Below are 21,521 nucleotides of genomic sequence, written 5' to 3' on the forward strand. Positions count from 1 at the left end.
TTGTCTTATTCTATGGTGCATGTCATGTTAACCAGCCAATATATAGTACTTCCAGTGTGCTTGGTAATGACATGTGTCTTTATTTTGCTGTAGTGTGATCAGTGCTACAGGGATTAACATATTATTTCGATCGAATCTTCAAAGTGATGAATTTCTATCTAATGTTTGTTCCCCAGCAATCGGATTGTACTCTATTGAGCCTGTTTGCAAATTTCAACAGTTGTTTAACATAGTGTTTTATGGACATGAATTAAAAATAGCCCTTTAGCCAACATAACTAGGCTGGTGGATCTGATTCAATTTAATCATAATGTAATTTATGGACAGTTATTAACAATAATCCTTACATTTGCTTCATTTTAACACCATGAATCCTCAGTGACAACTTTATTCATGCTGAAGTGAAGGAGCTTTTCTGAATAATAGCTACACTTTCAACACATTAGTATTTCTGAACTCGGAGACTCTCCACAAAGCTAAAGGTTTTTGTGTCAGGATGGCTGTGTTTACTCTGTATTCCAAAAAGTACTAAACTTGAGAAGGACTGATAAAACATTGGTTTGATTTAAACGTCTGGCTAACTAGGTGATTAAGGAGACCTTATCTTCTTCATGGAGTTTGTGATAAAATCTTGGCCTGCGATTCCTGGCCAAAGGTCTGAGCATCATTTGAGTGGAGCAAGCCTAGTGTTATCTCTTAGCATTGCTCAGTTTTTCTTAATTATTTCCAGGACATTACGTGAGTCTATCCATTACTACGTATGTGGCAGCAAATCTGCGCACAACAATGTCTCCCACAAATAGCCATTTGGGAGAATTGTTGGCTAGGGCACTGGGAAAAACTGACGTCTCTTTTTGAATAGAGCAATTACAAGATGCATTCTACTAATAATAATAATCGTTGTATTTGAGATAGCGTCTTATCACGTCATTGAGATGTCTCAAAGCACATCACAGAATATGCTTTAAAGTGAATTGACTATATATTTTGTGAGCGGAATATACATTAAATTTACTACAACTAAGATCTGAGAGGCAACAAATTGTAGGGAAGCTTTTCTTGCATCTCACTGCTGCACCGCATTGTATTGACAAAAACAAGTTCATTTCATTATTCAGCGAAAGTATTAACGATGAAACCTTAGGCAGGTTTCCTTACCCCACCTGTGTCTGTTTACCAGCAGTAATGCATTTCGAATGCCTGATATCCATCTCGAATCTACTGTTTAACACAATCATTTGGGTTTTTCTTTTGCCCACAGGATGTTTACCTGGGTGGTAAAGGTCGTTCCTCAGCCTCCTGAACCAGTCAAACGCCTGGAGACTGCACCGGAGGTCAAGGGTGATCCTCCACATACACAGGGACCATTAGAGCAGGTAAGAGACAGAGAGCTATCCAACACAGTATCGGGCTAATGGTGTGACACTAGAAACCAAATGAAGATGTAGAGCTCTTTTTGTAACTTAAATGACACAGATCTGTAACCTTTACCATAAGACCTAACTCTTTGACCGTGCTTCCGGTCATCTTATCCTCTCCCCACCCCAGCTCCCTCGGCTCCCACCCCCCCAGCTCACATGCCCAGCTGGCAGCGTCGAGTGCTTTGAGATGTCCTTCCGGCATGAAAAAGGCGCTGTGTAAATGTTATGTTTCTGGAAAGGAAACACAAAAATATTGTTTTGCGTCCTGTGGATGTTTCTTAAAACTAGCATCCGGCCCTCAGCAGCCAAAAGGTTGGACTCCACTGCCTTAGCTTAATACACACCTCAGCATCCCTGCTCCAGGAACTGATTGCCAAAACCATTCGAGTTTCTGCACACAGTAGGAATAAGATGGATCAGTGGGTTAGTAGAGTGTCTGTTCCCCTCTAGAACCTCTGCTCTTTATCCTGCCCAGGTTCCTCTCTGATGTGCCTAAGGATGTCCTATGTAAATTATTCCTAGAGGAAAGAAATTAACCACACCAATTGCTCCCAGTTCTGCACCTGTTTAATGGTGGCACTTTGAGAGATCACAAGGGATACGATTGTGAGATACGGAAAAACTCACACTTGTGAGTCCAGGCTACTTTCCTGAGGCTGAGCTTCCATGAATGAACTCAGTTGTTCCTTTGAAACAAACTAAAGCGAGATCCTTTCCAGCCTGAGATTGATAAAGCGTTGAAATCACAATTTCACAATGATTTGGGTTCATAGAAGACACACAGGAAAGAAGAGAGGATCTCATCCAAAAGACGGCACCTCTTGACAGTGCAATGCATTGGAGTGTTAATGGAGAATATGAACTTGCGTTACAGTCTGTTTGAATCACAGTTTTCTGACCCAGAAGCAAGAATGCTATCAACTGAGCTAAGCTGACACTGGACTGTACTTTACTGTCCATTCAATTCTCATTTTGTCAATGCTTTCCTATATTTATTTTCAAATAGAAACCGCTGAACGTTGAAATCAAAGAACAATCTTCAGCACCTAAAGATGAAACGGGTGAGTTAGCACATTGACTCTAAAGAGAGTTTTCTTGTGAAACATGAAGTGATGATACCAACAGTTAAAAGTATAGCATATACTAGCACACATTCTGCTCCCCACTCTTGATCCAAGATGCTTTTCTGGTATCAATACTAAAACAACATTGTAAAGATTATCTACTGGCATCATTATGACCAATTAGGTCAGGATATCAAGGGATACGGGGCAAGGGCAGGTAATTGGACTTGAGGTACAGATCAGCCATGATCTTATAGAATGGCGGAACAGGCTTGAGGGGCTGAATGGCCTCCTCCTATTTCTATGTTTCGACGTTTCGTGAAGAAAAGTCAGAAGTAGTCCAATGTGATTTTCATTTCTGTTGTTTTACTCGTCTCACGGAATATCTCAGACACAAAACCAACTGCAGAACAAACACAGCCCACACCAGCTGAGGAACCGGAGCCAAAGAGAGAGACGAGGTACAGTGCACTCTGTTATTCTAATGGGTTTCAGATGAGAGTTTTGATCTTAGCATTATTATTTCCACAGAATTAACGTACCCCTGGGATTCATTTTGTAACTGGAGGAATGCCCCTGGAAGTCATTATATAATAATCCTTTTGTAGTATAGAGTTCTTTACATCAGGAGGGCATCTCAAAGCGCAACACAGGATAGACTGACTGTAAAGTGTAGTGACTGGTACAAGATCATTATCTGGAGTTGCGCATTCAATTTTGGCGATGAACTAACTACTTGACATAGTCAAACTGTACCAACTACAGAGGTGAGACACATCCTGTCCAAACACCTCCTCCCTCTCAGGTGTTCCAGCCAGATCTGTGTCCATGTTCGTTTGTTATTGGGTTATTCCAGACAGTACGAGTGCTCTTCTCTGGGCAAATCCTGGGAGGGATTTCTGTAGCCTCGGAGGTCAAATTAGCCGAATTCCAAATGAAGGTGTTACTTCATAGAAAGAGGTTGGGTGTTGCTTTAATTGTTGCCGCTCTTTTATTTCAACTCTTCCCGTGCAGTTCTGGCAGGGGTGTGCTGGGATGGCTCAAACACAACCTGGGCAAAGTGATTCCACACCACGTGGGGAGCCCCACGCAAACAATAGCAGCTGTCATCACGGAGAAACAGGATACAGAACAGGTAATTCCCGCCACCTGAATAATTACAGCAAAGTTACAAAATCACTTGTATCTTAACCGGGGAAGAGAGTGCGCATACCATTCCAACAATCTATCTCTGGAATCTAATAATAATAATCCTTCCATTTGATATAGCGCCTTATCACCTCTTCGAGACGTCTCAAAGCGCTTCACCAGGATACACTGTAAAGCGCAACGACTGTGTATTTTGTGGATGAAACGCGGCAGCCATATTGCGCACAGCAGTGTCCCACAAACAGTCATGGATTGAGTCACCAAATTATTATTATTGTTATTTTTTATTTTATTATTTTTTCCATGTGTAGGTGGGATACATAATATTCTCAGTTTAGTTTGAAGCACAGTGACGGGTTTCCCCATGTGTCAGACACCTGGCTGACCAATAAAAAACTTCTATATTAACAATGTATTTGGTGCTTTTTAATAAGAACATAAGAAACGGTGGACGAAAAAAGATTTAGTTCGCCTTCCATCTTCCTGGCGATCGCATGCACATATGTCCCAAACTACCTATGTACTATATCCCATAATGTTATTTCCTAAAAGAAAACTATCTAATCTGTGTTTGAAAGAATCAACGCTTCCTGTTTCAACCATCTCCCTAGGGAGCCTGTTCCACAGGTTCACTATTCGCTCACCGAAATAGTGTTTCTGTAGATTCGTTCTGAATTTATCCCCCTTCAATCCTTTGGTTTGTTTTACATTGCTATCCTTTTAATGAAAGACTTCTGTAAGTAAGCTAAATTAGTGGTGGGAAAGTGGATAAACAAAGGCAGATTGAAAGTCTGATAGAAAGTTGAGGAGAGGATTGATGATGGCAGTTTTTTAAAGTGTGTTACGTTTTTAGAGGACAAGGAGTGGTTGATAATTTTCACCAGCCATGGAGCCAAGTTGGGTATTCAGGAGCTGACTTGGGAGAGGGAATAAGATGTGAGTTTCATTTCAGATTATATACTGGAATTCTATCAAATGGAACAAAGGAACGTTATATTGGAATGTTGTATATTTGGGAGGAGGTCTGAATGGCAAATTGAATTCTATATAATGGACCTTATATTGACAACTATACAACAGAGTGGCCAGTGTTTCATTGGAAGACTATATCCATCTCAGTTATGTCTCTGTCCATCCATTGTCTGTCTACTTCCACTTCTCCCTACAATCATCCACATTTTGTTTCCTTTCATCTTTTATGTAACATCTGAAACGTTGACCCACTGACACTACAGCCTACGAAAGAAGAGACCAAAGAAGGTAAATACAGTGTTTAGCAAACTTGTCCCCAAAATTGTGTGGTACCTGGAGTTTCATTCTCGTCAAAATACAAAGTCAATCTGGTTTAAAGATATTTGCTACATTGATGTCAAGGTGCTATTTGAAATAGCATCTTTACATCAATTTCAAAATTTGTTGCTTGTGTTTTATGTTGACTATCCTCTGAATCCCACATATGTGTCATCATTCTGCCTTCCTCCATCTCCGCAACATCACCCGGCTCCGCCACTGACTCTCCCCTCAGGCCGTCGAAACCCTCACCCATGCATTCATCACATCCAGGCTCAACCTCGCTACCTCCCTGCTCACTGCACTTCCCAATCCTTCCCTCCACAAGCTGCAGGTTATTCAGAACTCTGCAGCTCGTGCCCTCTCCTACACCAAGCTCTGTGAACCGATCGCCCCATCCTCACCTGGCTCCATTGGCTCCCCATCCCCCAGAGGATGGAGTTTAAAATCCTCATCCTCACTTTTAAAGTTCTCCACAGTCATGCTCCTCCCTCCCCACCTCTACGAACTATTAACACCCATAGCAACCCGTCCACTTCTCAGGATCGAACAAGTGTAGGTGGAGTTTGCTTTGGTGAACAGGAGAAAAATTGCAACTTATTCTTCTTAGAAATGTCGTCTGTGGCTATTTGCTTTTCCTAAAGGAACTGAGCCTTTACCTCAACCAGAATTCTGTCATCAATAAGCAACGTAAGAGTGGAAATGATTGTGTGGTACTCGCATTCTACAGCATTGTATTTATACACCCACCAGCCAGACCTAAGGTGCACATTCTGATTAGTTGTTAAAGGTACTTTGGATAAAAAGGTACCATCCTTGGGGGTGCGCTCTGGGACGCTCCTGTGCATGAGGGGGGCTATATGAAATGCAAGTTGTGTGTGCATTTATAATTTGAATTGCTGTCCCGACACCCCATAACTAAAAAGCAATATCATCTATGTATTGGTATTAACATCCATGTTAAGATAAAGCCCAATTTATCTTTATCTCTGGTGGGAAATTATCTCCCAGAAAGGTCTGAGCATTGTATGAAAACCTATTCTTGTGAATTGCCACAAACACTGGTATTGCTTCCAAGCGAAATTGTACCAGAGACAGACTGCAGGTTAATAAAAAATAATAATCCGTGCATTTGATATAGCGCCTTCTCCCGTCTCAAAGCGCTTCACAGAATATACTGTAAAGTGAATTGACTGCATATTTTTATGGGCGAAACTCGGCAGCCAATTCCACCAATTGCGTTCAGTGGAATGCATTGTGAGATGAGATGGCCACAGGTTATGTGGAGACTTTTTGATGGCGTTTAATTCACAGCGTTGTGTGCGGTTGGGGTTTTTGTGGTTTACATTAAGATTTAATATTTTTATTCACAGAGATCAAGGCACCGGATCCACCTCCAACTCCAACTCTAGCTCCTTCACCACCAGAACCATTACCACACCCAGCCCCAGCCCCAGAGCCTGCTCAACCCAGTCAGCCGCCAACTGAACCATCACCTGCTGAAGAAGCCCCTTCACTAGTCGCTGATAAGGAGAAGCAGTGAGTAGACCATGGGAGGCTTTGTTTATTCAAGATCCTCATCCTCACCTACAAGGCCATTCACGGCCTTGCTCCCTCCTACCTCTCCGACCTACTATACCCTTACTTACCTGCCCGTACCCTCCGTTCCTCTGGCTGGTCTGCAGCACATCCCCCGCCCCAACTGCCCTACCATCGGTGGCCGGGCCTTCAGCCTCTCAGCCTCTAGGCTCTGGAACTCCATCCCCCAGTGCCTTCGCCGCCTCCTCCCTTTCCTCCTTCAAGGCCGGTCTCAAGAACTTTCTCTTCGACTGTGCCTTCAGCTCCCCTCTCGACTCTCTACCCCCTCCTCGCTCCCTCCCTTCCCTCCCCTCCCCCTGACCATTTCCCCCCTGCTCGGGTCCCGACCCAATTGTCCAGCGCCTTGGGACATCCTCCCGATGTGAAAGACGCTCTATAAATGAAATCTTGTTATTGTTGTTTTTGTTAGACTAACAACCAAAGAAAAAACTGGCAAATGTACTCTGCTTTGACCTTTACGGGATTTGTCTGGTCGGGCGGGTGTTTGACACGTCCAGAATCCCGTCACAGAGCTCAGCGAGAACCCAAACCCGAATGCGGGTTCCATGCATTGCCATCTACACCTGGAAATTCCCGCGTCTGGAACAGAATGTGCACTTTCTCCCTAATTCCAGAGATTATTAGGCGCAGGTTGGCAGGAGTCGAGGCTTGGAGACCCCAGATTGCGTTGGGGGGGGGAGGTTACTGTTGGAGTTTAACCAGCTAAATCCATTTAGCTTGCCATCGAAAGCACTGTCTTATCCATCAAGACTGCCACCACTAACCAGTCTGCCCCTGCTGTGGAGCCATGGCAGTGTCCCGGAGTATTGAGGACTTGCCTGGCTCAGGAACCAGATTTCCAAGAGGATAGTTTTTTAGTCCTTTTAATTTAGGACTTTTACTTGTTTTGAATGAAATGCACTCGGCTTATAACTCCTCCACTCTCCTGGCTCCAGAGTCTTTAACAGTGACAGGATCTCCTGTGGATTGTTTCACAGAAGCCAAACGATAAACTAGCGATTGCAAATATAATCTAAACAAAACGTATAGAATAGACATAAAAATAAATATTGCGATTTATTTTTAAAGTAGAAATCTATCTCTTATGCACTTTATATCAGAATTATTTCTTTTCTGAAATGCAAGTGATGAACTCTAAGTGTTTCATGTTGCGATAACTCCTACAGTTAAAGAATTCTTTTCCTGTTTTTATTATTATTTCACCACAGCGTCGCAGAGACAGGGTAAGTTTTGAAAGCGCTGTTGCTCACTGCTGTCTGTCTCGCCTGACTTTCACTGTGCCATGCGTTTGCTCTCATCTTCTGCATTAGCTTTTGATTTTAATTCCGAACCAGGGTGAAGGGTCAAAGCTCACAGGGAACTGCACAAAGAGTAACAGAGGAATAAAACAACGAGGAAGAAGAAGCTGTTAGGTGACTCCAAGTTGGCGTTTGAAGGACTGTAGAAGAGAGAGAATACTGAGGGATTAAAGATTAGTTCCGTGATCTAGAGGCCAACAACAACAACAAGAAATGACACTAGTATGGCGCCCTTCATGTTCGAAAGAAGTCCCAGGGCGCTGGACAGTTAGAGAGCTTTTGGACCTGAGTTGGGAGTTGGAGTCAGGAGGGGTGGAGGAAAGGGGGGCTGGGGGTGGCCAAAGGTGCAGTCAAAGTGGAAGGTCTTTAGATGGGACCTGAAGGAGGCAAGAGAGGTGAGGCGGAGGGATTGTGGGATAGAGTTCCAGAGAGTGGGGGCAGAGATGCTGAATGCCCGACCGCCAATGGTGGGGTGGGAAATGCAGGGGACCTGAAGCAGGCCAGTGCCTGCCGAGTGGTAGGAAGCGGACAGGCTGATATGGGGTAAGGAGGTCGGAGAGGTAGGGGGTGCAAGACCGTGGAGGGCTTTGAAGGTGAGAATGAGGGTTTTATACTCGATTCTCTGAGGGATGAGCCAGTGAATCCGGGCAAGAATGGGGGTGATAGGTGCAATTGGTCAGGTACAAACAAAGAAAATATAAATATCCTCCTGGCGCTCCATCCCCTCTGATCCTAACCCACAGCTCGGGTTCAAACCCCTCTTCGTCCAGTTCCTTGGAACATCCTCCCAACGTGAAAAGGCGTTATATAAATGCAACTCACTGTTGATACGACAGTGATGAACTTTGCTTTCAACATAGCCACGATTTACATTGACGTTCCGCCTTTCACGTTGGGAGGATGTCTCAAAGCGCTTCATGTAATCGGCTAGGGAGAGGGCCTCAGCGTAGATTAAAATAGAGAGTTGCGATCGGTTGAGAGGGGATGGAAGCCAATGCCATTTCTTTCATCCGGTTCTGAGAAACATTCGAGCCTTTTGCCTGTGTTGCCTGTGATTCCTTCTGCCGTTGCTGCTGTCTGTCTTTGTTGCTGTCTGAATAATGTGCTCTGCTCTTGCTCTTGCTCTCAGTGTGTCTGTGCTGCTCTCCTGTGCTGGAGGAAAGAAACGGTTTGAAAAGGGTGCTGTGTTTTGTAGGGGCGGACGTGGAGGTGGAATATTCAGCTGGATTGTGCAGAGTCTGGGTAAGGTGATCCCACAGCCCGAAGGAACAGTGAAATCCCCAAAGCCGCTGTTGAGGCAGCTGACGAGCCTCCTGCCCCCCCGGAGACACAGGAGGTACATTCCGGGGGGAGTGGGAGCTCATTCTGCAACAGAGAGAGATCTGAGCAATAATAATAATAATAATAATCCTCACGTTCGATATAGTGCCTTATCACGTCGTTTTCAAACGCTTCACAGGATTTTTCCATGCAGTGCAGTGACTGTGTATTGAAAGCAAACCAGCAGCCAATTTGCCCCCAGCAAACAGCCGTGAAGTGAATGACCAACTTATGTTTTTATTTGGGGGAATTGTTGGCCAGAAGCTCCCTCAGTTTTTGAGTCATGCCGTTTAATGTCCATTTGAACAGAATGTTTTACTTCTCATCCGAAGAACGACACCTCCAACAATAGCACTCCTCCCAGCCTTTGGATGATGTTTGATTTCAGATTTTTAGATTTTAGAATCGTACAGCACAAAAAGAGCCCATTCAGCCCATCAAGTCTGTGCCGTCTCTTTGAAAAGAGCAATTTATGTCAATCCCACTCCCCAGCCCTTTCCCCATAACCCTGCAAACCCGTCCTCCTCAAATACCCGTCCACCGCGTTTTTAAAAGTTGTTATCGAATCGGCCTTTCAGGCAATGCGTTCCAGATTCAAACAACTCGCTGTGTGAAAAAAATTCTTCTCACCTCCCCTTTGCTTCTTTTAGAGACTATTTTAAATCTGTGACCTCGAGTCACCGACACACCCACCATTGGAAACAGTTTTTCCCTTTCTAACTTATCAAATCCCCTCATGATTTTGAAGACCTCTATTAGGTCTCCTCGTATGTTAACCTTCGAATCAGCATTATTTTAAAGAAGAATTGGGATTTCTCCATCACCCAGGTGCACAATACAGATACAATAGACAATACAGATTGGATCACTCATCTCATTACTATTCGTTTCGCCCACAAAATATACAGCCAATTCACGTTACAGTATATTCTGTGAAGCGCTTTGAGAACATCTCGAAGACGTGATCAGGCGCTGTATGAATCGCAAAAGGGTGGCTAAAAACAAACGTGAAACCTGATCGGGAAATCGGATTAAGATTCTGGGCTGAACGTGTATGAGTGCATATCATTTCAAAAAAAAAAGAAAGATTTTTAACTCTGTATTTTTCCCGGGTGCAGGAACCTGAACCACAGAAAGAAGAGCCTCCAGTTGAAAAGGGTGAGTGCCCTGTAGCTAATAATGAGACTTGTAATCCTCTCTATTGTTTGGCGACTTTCCTCTTTGGGTGAGACTGTGGGGGAGGTTCGTGGGCTAGTGTGGGTGTCGCGGTCTTTTGATCATGATTAGAATTCCTTTTCACGATATCATCTCAGACCACAATTATCCACAGGAAGTTTGCCAGCCGGTGCTTTCAATGGCAAGTTACATGGTTTTAGCCAAGTAAACTCCAGCAATACCCCATCGCCCACTCTAGGTTCCCCAAGCCTTGGCTCTTGCCAACCTGCGCCTAATACTCTCTGGAATTAGGTAAGGAGGGTGCATCCCTCTGGGGAGAGAGTATACATTCCATTCCAGACACGGCAGCTTCCATGAAGTAAGTGGCACAGATGGAACTCTCAGACGGGTTGGCTATTCTTAAGCATGTTGATGGATTTCAACATGTGTCAGACACCAAAAATAAATGATACAACACAAAGCTGTCACTCCTATTCAATACTGGCAGCGGAGAATGTGCTTGGCGCCCGCCTCTATTGCAATATGCTGCGGAAAGCTACTGTCACGTACAGACAACAACGTTTAGACCTCGGTCGAGTACAATAATACCCTGGAAAGGGCAATATGTCACATATGATGTGTAGTATTGTCATGAACTTCACCTCCTCACCTACTCATCTTCAGCTGTTTTTGTGTGGGGGAGCAAGACAACGTGGGAAGTGGAAGGAATGGGAGTGAGAAATAAAAACGTAGGAAGAAGAGCGAAAAATGGAAATAGAGAAAAAGCGAGGAGGCAATTCCTGTTGCCCACTGAGTGCAGTGACGTTGAGAACGTGTGCTTATAATCCAACGTTTCTCTGCTATCCTTTGGAGAGTTTAAGTTGCGAGTAAGAATTATTGATGGCTCCTGATGCCCAATTTCTCATGTTGTGTTGATTCCTGATGTTTCAGAGCCCGAGCCTGAGCCGGAACCTGTAGCTGAGGAGAAGGTGACTGTAGTGACTGTGGCTGTAGAGGAGGCCACTGATGACAAAGCAGCTCCTCCCACAGAGACATTGCCCACAGTCAAGACGATTGAAGTACCTCGTTCCCCCTCTACTGGGGGCATCAGGTAACCGAGCCCTCAATAATATTCCTCCTTATTAAATATTTTTACAAAAAAGCAAATCTTCCCTGAAATAATCCATAATCCTGTTATAAACACACGCTAAGAAGTTTAGTCAAACTGCAACGACTTACCTTTATGTTGCACCCTTCACACAGGGTAGCATCTTGGAGCGCATAACGATGGTGGAGTTTGATGCCGAGCCGGGAAGGGAGGTGATCCAGCAGGGTTGAAGAGAAAGGTTGTCAGGTGCAATTTGAACATGGGCAAAAAGAGGGTAAGGGAGAAAGAGTTACAGGGCGTTACAGTTTGGGGTCATAGCGACTCAAAGCATAGTTGGTGCAATGTTGGTGCAGAGGGGACGAGGGATGTAGAAATGGAGAGCTGGCTGCGCACTGGGGTGGTGCAGAGGAGTGGGGTGTAAGCTGGCAAGAGGTGGGGAGGTATGAGGGCATGAAGTGATTTGGGATTTGTGTAAGAATCTTGAAATCGATCGTTCTACAACAGGGAGCCAGTGGAGCCTGGCAAGGCCTGGGGTGATGGGGATCAGGGCTTAGTACAGGTGAGGATAAAAGGCGGCTGAGTTTTCAATCCTTTGGATGACATGGAAATATAGGAACAGGAATAGGCCATTCAGCCCCTTGAGCCTGTTCTGCCATTCTATAAGGTAGATCATGGCTGATCTGTACCTCAACTCCAATTACCCGCCCTCGCTTTCAATCCCTTGATACCCTGACCTAACAAATATCTATCCACCTCAGTCTTTATCAACCAGCAGAAATTTGCGCCCAAGATTTGTGCTATTTCCTCTCTCACTAACTTTGTGAAACGATTTGCAGCGTGCTTGGTTGGCTCAAACAAGGTCTGGAGAAGGTGGTCCCACATCCAGTAGAGATCTCAGTACCAGTAAGTGCCGTTGTGCAAGTGGAATCAGCTCCCTCAGAACAAAAGGTACCTATTGATGGCTCCTAAATAAGATAATTTACAAAGTGTGCGCGAGTAAACTGCTGATGTTTAATATTTTGCATTATTTTAGTTTTCTTAAAGCAGTTATGGGATTTTACTGCGAAGTGCAGTGACTGTGTATTTGCAGATAGACATTGCAGCCAATTTGTACACAGCAGAGTCTCACAAACAGCCATGAAGTGAACGACCAATTTATATTTTTATCCTGTATTTGTGTGTGGAGAGGAATGTTGGCCAGGACACTAGACACACGAGAAACTCCCTTCCCTATTCGAATAGTGCCATGGAATCTTTAATGACCACCCGAACAGGCAGATGGGACCTGAGCTAACTGTCTCATCGCAAGGATGGTACCTTAACCAACACAGCCCACCCCCCCACCCCCCACCCACCGCATTGCACTGGAGTGTCAACCTCGTCTGTGAGTTCAAAGGCCTGACTTCAAGGAGCTTTAACGCACAACCCTCTGACTCAGAGAGGAAAGCGCTTCCAACTGAGCCAGGCTGACACTTCAAGGAAGTTAAGGAACAAGGAATAACAATAATTTAATAACAAGGAATAATTGCTCCAAATATAGCTTTGCTTTTTGTCCTCAGCTTTTTTTGTTTTGCATTCAACTTTCTCTACTTCTCTCCTGAAAGATGTGAGAAAAATAGACTCAGACGCTAGCAATCTCATCTCTGGGTCAGAAGATTGTGGGTTCAAGACCCACACATTATGCTCAGGGCATCATCTTGCTAACACTCCATTGCAGCAGTGGAGATGCTATCCTTTAGATGAGAACGTTCAGTCGAGATCATATCTGTCTGGTCTGGTGGTTAGGATGATGTGAAAATACCCATCAGTATGATTTTAAACAGAACAAGAATTTCTCCATCATCCAGATGCACAAAACCAACAGATTGGATTTGATCACTCACTCATCTCATTGCTATTTGTGAGATGTTGCAGACGCAAACCAGCCATTGCTTTTGCCCACATAACAAATTCAAAGTAACTCCTTGTGCGCACACGATGGGACACTGCATGGAATGCAAAGCCTGATGATGTATCAAGTGAACTTAATCTGCTTAAGATCTGGGTTGACCATTTGTATGTATATCATTAAAAAGATAAGATACTGTCATTTTTAACCTTCGGTATTTAATTTCCTGGTACAGGAACCTGAACCACAGGAAGAAGAGCCCCCAACTGAAAAGAGTGAGTGCTCTGTAGCTAATAATCAAACTTGTAATGCTCTCTATTGTTTGTTAATATACCCCTAGGGGTTGGGGTGTTGGGGAGATAAACACTCTAGTTTGACTGTCAAAGTGTTTAGATCATGATTAGAATTCCTGTGTACGGTATCACCTTACCGTGGCACAATTGCCAAATGGGATACTCGCCAGACAGAGCTTTCAATGATGAACTTTGTAGTTTTATCTAGATAAACTCCAAGAGTATGTCAACTCACACTCTGGGTTCCTTTAGCCTTGGCTCTTGCTAACCTGTGCCTAATACTCTCTAGAATTAGGTGAGCAGGGTGCATCCCTCCGGGAGCAGAATATTCATTCCATTCTAGACACAGGGATTTCCAGGTGTCAATGGCACACGTTTTGTTATTTTGTGTGACTTTTGTTCTCGTGGGAGAGCAAGGAAAGTGGAAGGAGTGGGAGCCAGAAACAGAACGTAGGAAGAAGAGAGAGAAATGGAGACTGTGGAACAGACAGAAAGCGGAAAGAAACAGGGTGAGGGGGAGGGGATTCATGTTGGCCACTAAGTGCCGTAACATTGATGATGTGTGATTATAATCCGACGTTTCTCTGCTATCCTTCGGAGAGTTTAAGCTGTGAGTAAGAACTATTGATGGTTCTTGATGCCCAATTTCTCATGTTGTGTTGATTCCTGATGTCTCAGAGCCCGAGCCTGAGCCAGAGCCTGTAGCTGAGGTGAAGGTGACTGTAGTGACTGTGGCTGTAGAGGAGGCCACTGACGGCAAAGCAGCTCCTCCCACAGAGACATCTCCCACAGTCAAGACGATTGATGTACCTCGTTCCCCCTCTACTGGGGGCATCAGGTAACCGACCCCTCAATAATATTCCTCCTTATTAAATATTTTTACAAAAATTCAACCTTCCCTGAATGAATTATTAAGTTTGGCCACGAATTACACAGTGGATCCACTTTACGATACAGTCCGCGAAGCGCTCTGAGACGAATGCGTGATGTGATAAGACGCTTAAATCAAATGCAAGGACTATCATTAGTCTAAATGTTACTGTTTTCAAGTATTAGAATCCTGTTATAAACGCGTGTAACTTTACCAGCCAGAGGAAACCTGCTCCCAGGATTCGTGCTGCCACGTCCAAGGTGCGCAAGTGCGGCTGTATAAATAAATGCAAGGCGTTGTTATTTCCTCGCGCGCTAACTTTGTGAAACGATTTGCAGCGTGCTCGGTTGGCTCAAACACGGTCTGGAGAAGGTGGTCCCACAGCCAGTGGAGATCTCAGTACCGGGAAGTGCCATTGCGCAAGTGGAATCAGCTCCCTCAGAACAAGAGGTACACACGGACGGTTCCTAAATAAATAAATAAATAAATAAGATTATTTGCAGAGTTTTACACACTCGGAAACTCTACGTTAGAACTAAGCGTCTAGACTTCCCTTTATATAATTGCAAGTTGTTGTTGCGGTTGTCGTGTTAGACTGCAGTGGGTATAAGGTGACTCACTCACACACGGTGTATTACAATGTATAGTTTGAGGTGATGCAATTCATTCGCACTCTTTCCCCTCTCAGCTGAGATGGGCAAAGAGTGCGAATGAATTGCATCACCTCAAACTTAAAAAAATGTTTCAACACGTCATGTCACGGTATTTTCTATGTCGTGTACAGGTTATTGCACAGTGTTCTATTTGCTAAGAGGGTTCAACGAGGAATAATTTGGAACAGAATCTGCCGGTCTGAGCTGCTGTAAAGTTAGATTTTCCTTTGCTGCATGTTACAGTGAAATAGGATAGTCTCCGTATATTGTACCAGCTTCCCTCGGAGTGACTGAGATTCCTCATGTTTACTGACTGCCCAAAAGACTGGGTTTTCATCAAACTAGTTAGTCCAACGTCATCGCCTAAAACACTGTTCCTAGCAATCTGTTCCAATCGTGATTTACCATATGAGTAAAGAAATACTTCTGTCATGAAATTTTCCATTGCAATTCTAAACCCACACACTCTTATTCTCCTGTCACTGTGCCTCCTAAAGTATTCTTCAGGACGCGTGGAGTCCTGTAGAGTTGTGGTTAGAGCACTCGCCTTGCAAGCGAGAGGTCCTGGGTTTCCAAACAGGACAACACGCCTCTGTTTCCCTTGCAGTATACAGGAACCTGGTTGTTAGTTGGTTGGCGGATCGCTTTTCCAGGGGATAATAATTAATAAAAAAAAAAAAAATGTGATCACTCAATCCACGACTGCTTGTGGGACGCTGCTGTGCCCAATTGGCTGCTGCGTTTCGCCCACAAATATACAGTCAATTCACTTTACAGTACATTCTGTGAAGCGCTTTGAGACGTCGCAAAGACGTGATAAGGCGCTGTATCACATGCAAGGATTATTATTATTTTCAATCATACTTAAAATTGTGTATACATATATATTTATATATCTATAAAGTCCCATCTCCTTTCAAAACCGAGGAGTCCGAAATTGACTAATCATTGCTCGTAGCTCATTCTGCTAACGCTGAGGATCGTCCTTGTTGATCTTTTTTTGCAATGCCTCTCGTGCCTGGGCAACCCACTTGTGCTGAAGTGACCCTAACTGTATGCGGTACTCTGAGTGTCGCCTGATTAGAGAACGATATAGCTTGAGTATGAATGTCTGGGTCTGTAAACTCAACTGATTTGGCAATGTAGCACAGAATCCTGTTTGCCTTGTTTATTGTTGCCTCGGACTGTGTTGACACAATGAGCAATCAATCAACTGACACCCCTGGATCTGTTTCACCTTCTCCCTTGGCAAGTTCTTTACATCCTGTTCTTTTTACACCCTGTTATTGAAAGGTCAAACTGGTGGAGGAGCCAAAGGTAGAAGAGGAGGAGACTGATGAAGAAGAAACCCAAACTGTCACCGTTATAGAAGGTAAAACTTTACTACAACAACAACAACATCAGAATTACATTTGTACAGAGCCTTTCATGTCGGGAGGATGTCCCAAGGTGCTGGACAGTCAGTGTTTCGGACCCGAGCTGGGGTCGGGATTGGGGAGGATGGAGGGCAGGGGGGGATGGAGGGTGATCGAAAGCACGGTCAAAGAGGGGGGTGGTCTTGAGATGGGTCTTGAAGTAGGCAAGAGAGAGAGCGAGGCGGAGGGACTGCGGGATGGGGTTCCAGAGGGTGGGGACAAAATGGCGGAAGGCCCGCTTGCCAATGGTGGGGCGCGAGGTGGGGGACATGAAGCAGGCCGGAGCCCACTGAGCAGAGGGAATGGGTCGGTTGGTAGGGGGTTAGGAGGTTGCAGAGGTATGGGGGAAGCAAAGTCATGGAGGGCTTTGAAGATGAGGACCAGCATCTTGAACTGTATCCTCTGTGTGATGGGAAACCAGTGGAGTCATGCGAGGATAGGGTTGATAGAGTCACAGAGCCTGATGCAGGAGAGGACATGGGCTGCAGAGTTCTGGATGATCTGCAGCCTATGGAGGGAAGAGTTTGGGGGCTGACAAGCAAGAAGTTTGCGTAGTTGAGCCTGGATGTAATGAATGCATGTATGAGGGTTTTGGCGGCCTGCGGTGTGAGGCAGTGGCAGAGCCGGGCGATGTTGTGGAGGTGGGTTCATGGTACGGATGTGGGGTAGAAAGGATAGTTGAGGGTCAAACAAGATGCCAAGGTTCCAGACTGGCTTAGTAATGTGGAGTGTACATCCATGGATGGTGATGCTGTCAGCGCCTGAGTTGTGGAGGTGCTGACGGGAGCCAATCAGGAGGGCCTCAACTGAAGAACGTTAGCTCTCATCCAGGACTTGATGTCTGACAGACTTTCTGTCAGGACAGCAGTGGTCTGGAGTCAAAAGTGGAGGCCGAGAGGTACATTTGGGAGTAATCCGCATACATGTGGAAGTTGACCCCATGTTTGCAGATGATCTCACCAAGAGGCTTTGCTATGTTTAGTAACATAACAAAGCAATGTTGTCCATCAGGTCCTGTTTCTCCAGCCCACATACAACTTACCCTGTTGTGGGCTCCACTCCACTCGCTCCATTTGATTAACAAAAACATAAGAACATAAGAATTTGCTTGGCGAAAAAAGATCAAGGTCCATCCAATTTGCCCTTCACCATCCTGGCAGTCGCGTGACATGTTGTGTCCCAAATTATATACTCTATTTCCAAACATAACTCTAACTAAATTATGATTGAAAGATTCAATATTTTCTTGCATCCACTGTCTCCAAAGGGAGCCTGTTCCATTACGTTTACTACTCCCTCACTGAAACAGTGTTTCCATAGATTCATTCTGAATTTACCCGCGTTTCAATCGCAGGCTGATTAATGTGGAGTGATGCCAGTTCTAGACCAGTGTTTGACTGGCACTGTAATAACTAATGCATTTATTTTTCCATAAAGGATACAATTGCTGTAAAATTATCGTGCTTTTGGTCCTATCCCATTTACTAACAGTTGCAGTTCAGATCTGTTCTGGTTCACTTTAATCATTTTAGATCCTGTCCGTTGATAACATTCAAGGTTAGTTGCCGGGTTATAGAAATTACAGGGCTGTGTCCAGGTGAGATACAGGGTGAGTCACCATATTGTGTAAATGTGGAGTAATGTCAGGTTTAGATGGGTGGTACTGCAATAATCTTAATTGTTCATCCTTTCTGTCTTCCCCAGTCACTGTAATTGCCCCAACCCCAGACCCTATTGTGAAAGAAGAGAAAGAGCCAGACACTAAAACCAGGTATGATTATTGGGATTAAATTATTACAAGTAATTTATGAAGCCCTGCTCTTAACTGGATGTTTTCAGTGTGTGAGTAAGCTCATTGCTGTGAGTGGTAATGAACGGATGCGTTCAACTTAAACATCCCTCTCATAAGCACCCCTCTCTACACCATGAATCAGCCACATTTGTATGTTGGACATCTTATTTGAAAGCTTTTGGATAAAAGGCGTGTTTAGTAATTTTATCAAATATCTGGATGCCTTATTTGTTTCCTTTTTTGTTTGCAACAGTCAGGAGGATAAGAGGTAATGCTGTATTCAACTGCCTGGATCTGCTCATTTTATAGAGCTAGCTTCTTGCTAGTTACTGAACTTAGTGCATTATCTTTAGTGTGAGGCTGGTGCTGTATATGAGCTATGTCAGATTAGACTCCAGACTACAACGAGCACAATTAGGCTACAGCCAAGTTCAACTGCATGTTCACAACCTCAATGCCAGACCCATGAGCTCCATCACTATAACTTGATGCCCTTTCACTCTGTTTATGAGTCTATGATTCAGAGCTTTAGAACACTAACAACTGGCATTTATATTGCCCCCTTTACACAGGGAACACTGATTAATGGCGTAGTTTGACGCCATAGAATCAATGGGCAATGGAGCGGTCAAGAACAGTAACAGATTACAAGGAAGGGGTTTTAGACCGGGACACAAGACTCCTTTAGGATAAGATTGAAGTTGCAATAGGAAGATGCTAGGGTTGGTATTCTGGAGAATATAATAAAAAAAATCCTTACCTTTGATATAGTGCCTTTCATGTCAGGAAGATGTTCCCAAGCGCTTCAGAGGAACTGCTGTAAACTGTGGTAACTGTACTTTGTAAGCGAATATGATGAGATCAAATGGGTGGAAGAGCCTTTGTCATCTGAACCTCTCTTTGTGCTGCTAACTAGAAGCTGTGCAGAGTTTTGTGGCAATGTGTGAGGCTTCCTGGCTTGCTCAAAGCGCCTTGTTGTTCGCATGTGCTAGTCTCCTGAAACCATATGCTTTTCTGTGTTATGCACAGCCATGTTGCATTTGGCTAGTTTAGAAGAAGAGTAAATAAGTCATTTGAAAATGGGTGACAGAGTGAGGCCTCGCAACAGTTTACTGGAGGAGTGTAAGTTTATATATGGGTCCCCAAAAAGGTAGGTTTCAAAATAATACATTAGCAATCCTTGCATTTGATGTGGTGCCATTCACATTGGAAGGAAGTGACAAAGCATCTCACTGAATATACATGTAGTGACTGTGTATTTTGTAGGACTAACACGGCTGGCAATTGCACACAGCAATGTTCCACAAACAGCTATGAAGCGAATGACCAATTTTATCTGGGGGATTGTCGGCTCAGGGGAATTGCCTTCTCTTTTCGAGTAGTGCTATGAGATCTTTAACCTCACCTGATGTGATTGAGAAAGTTTATGTACAAAGGATTTAAAGTGTTAAAATGTGGTGCATGGCGACAGGTGTCTCTCAAGATGAAGAGATGTTTATAGTGGAACTGGAACCCAGAGAGCCAGTCGTTGGAAAGTTATTTGATTGATGAAAAAATCTCTACTTTCTCCTGTGAAATAGAATGTTTTAAATGTTGTGGTTAGAAGGTTAGTCATTAGTAATGACATTACTAAATATACCATATGGTATGGCATTGAGCTGAAGGTCCTAGGTTTGTGTCTGACATAACAGATAGATGTGTCTGTGACCCGTGGTCACAGTCTTAAGATATCTACCAAAAGAAGCAGAGGGGAGGTTAGAAGAAATTTTTTCACTCAGCGAGTTGTTCGAATTTGGAATGATCTGCCTGAAAGGGTAGTGAAGTCCGATTCGATAACAGCTTTTAAGAGAGAACTGGATAGGTATCTGGGGAAGACGGGTTTGCAGGGTTATGGGGAGAAAGCTGGTGATTGGGGTTAGTGAAAGTGACTTGCTCTGTCAAAAAGCCGGCACAGACTCGATGGGCCGAATGGCCTCCTTCTGTGCCGTAACATTCTATGTATCTATGAATCTATGAATCTATGAATGAGGGGCAGTGGGGGAGAGGGAGCAGTGGGCAGGGAGGTGCAGAAGACATGGGAGGAGTGGTGGTGGGCAGGGAGAGCAGTGGTGAGGTGGGGGGTGGTGGGGGAGTGGGGGCAAATTTCTATAATGAATTGGTATCAGTATTGCTGACATTTTACTTCTGATAACAATCCCATGTCTCCGTGTGGATAAGTTCATTCAAATGGACTTGGGCAAGGGAAGATTTGGGGCTGCCTCGTAATGCCTCTCAGTTTAAGAGCTTTAAACTGACACATTTTGTCTAGTTTCAACCATGAAATTTAACCACTGTGAAATTCAAATACCGTCACCCATATCATTGTATTTAATGAGAGAAAATCTGAAATGGATGGCACAGGGAACCTGAGATCTGGCTAGCTAAAAATCACATCATTACTCATTACTTCCGGGTAATTGAGAACCTACCTAAAGCTTTTCCTGGGTCTTTCACGTCGGGAGGATGTCCCAAGGCGCTGAACAGTCAGGGATTAGGACCCGAGCCGGGGGCGGTTGGGATGAGGGAGGATGGGGGTAGGAGGGTGGGGCTAGGAGGGTGGGGGCAGGAGTGTTGGGGCAGGAGGGTGGCTGAAGGCACGGTCAAAGAGGAGGGTCTTGAGGTGTGCCTTGAAGAAGGCAAAGGAGGGAGCGAAGTGATGGGAATGTGGGATGGAGTTCCAGAGGATGGGGGCAGAGTAGGGTGACTACTGTGGATATCACAGTACCACTATTCTACAGGTCTTATGTGTTTGACTTATTTTATCCTTGTGCCCACGCAGTGTCTTCAGCTGGTTTGTAGAAGGTCTGGGGAAAGTTGTGCCACAGCCAGTCACCAAATCTCAACAAACAACACAGGAAAAGCTCCAGGTAGGTTCTGAATTAACAATCGAGTAAAGCAAGTGTCAGGAAATGGGAATGAAAAACACTCCTCTTAAGCTCTCGTCCCTTCAAGGTCAGCATTAAGCGAAAGGTGAGACAAGCCAACGTCACTGAGAACAGTCAGCCAGGGCATTTGACAGTAAGGAGTTGCTGGAAGGAGTGAGTCATTTAGACTGTGGGCTCACTGTCAGTAAATGGTGGATAATGGTGCGAGGCCATCATCTGCGCTGTGTAATAATCATCACTGGAGCTGAATGATTATCGCCTGTGAGTACAAGTGTCAGTTG

The 21,521-nt window shown here is 44.5% G+C and overlaps 1 protein-coding gene across 1 annotated transcript in view; it reads left to right on the forward strand.

Annotated features, from left to right (window-relative positions):
- The first annotated feature begins 496 nt into the window (after positions 1–496).
- The window catches only part of LOC103185957 (proteoglycan 4-like), a 38,589-nt gene continuing 17,564 nt past the window's right edge, over positions 497–21,521 (forward strand). Inside the window, exons 1-18 of the mRNA XM_042340418.1 lie at positions 497–525; positions 1,262–1,376; positions 2,428–2,482; positions 2,877–2,946; positions 3,500–3,620; positions 4,870–4,894; positions 6,298–6,463; positions 8,951–9,157; positions 10,260–10,299; positions 10,805–10,862; positions 11,248–11,407; positions 12,241–12,352; positions 13,528–13,567; positions 14,264–14,423; positions 14,795–14,906; positions 16,403–16,481; positions 18,229–18,295; positions 21,135–21,222. Coding sequence (XP_042196352.1) covers positions 497–525; positions 1,262–1,376; positions 2,428–2,482; positions 2,877–2,946; positions 3,500–3,620; positions 4,870–4,894; positions 6,298–6,463; positions 8,951–9,157; positions 10,260–10,299; positions 10,805–10,862; positions 11,248–11,407; positions 12,241–12,352; positions 13,528–13,567; positions 14,264–14,423; positions 14,795–14,906; positions 16,403–16,481; positions 18,229–18,295; positions 21,135–21,222 — 1,704 coding nt within the window. The remainder of the gene's footprint in view (positions 526–1,261; positions 1,377–2,427; positions 2,483–2,876; positions 2,947–3,499; positions 3,621–4,869; positions 4,895–6,297; positions 6,464–8,950; positions 9,158–10,259; positions 10,300–10,804; positions 10,863–11,247; positions 11,408–12,240; positions 12,353–13,527; positions 13,568–14,263; positions 14,424–14,794; positions 14,907–16,402; positions 16,482–18,228; positions 18,296–21,134; positions 21,223–21,521) is intronic.

The sequence above is a fragment of the Callorhinchus milii genome, unplaced genomic scaffold (genome assembly GCF_018977255.1).
Source record: "Callorhinchus milii isolate IMCB2004 unplaced genomic scaffold, IMCB_Cmil_1.0 Scaffold14, whole genome shotgun sequence".
Taxonomy (NCBI): domain Eukaryota; kingdom Metazoa; phylum Chordata; class Chondrichthyes; order Chimaeriformes; family Callorhinchidae; genus Callorhinchus; species Callorhinchus milii.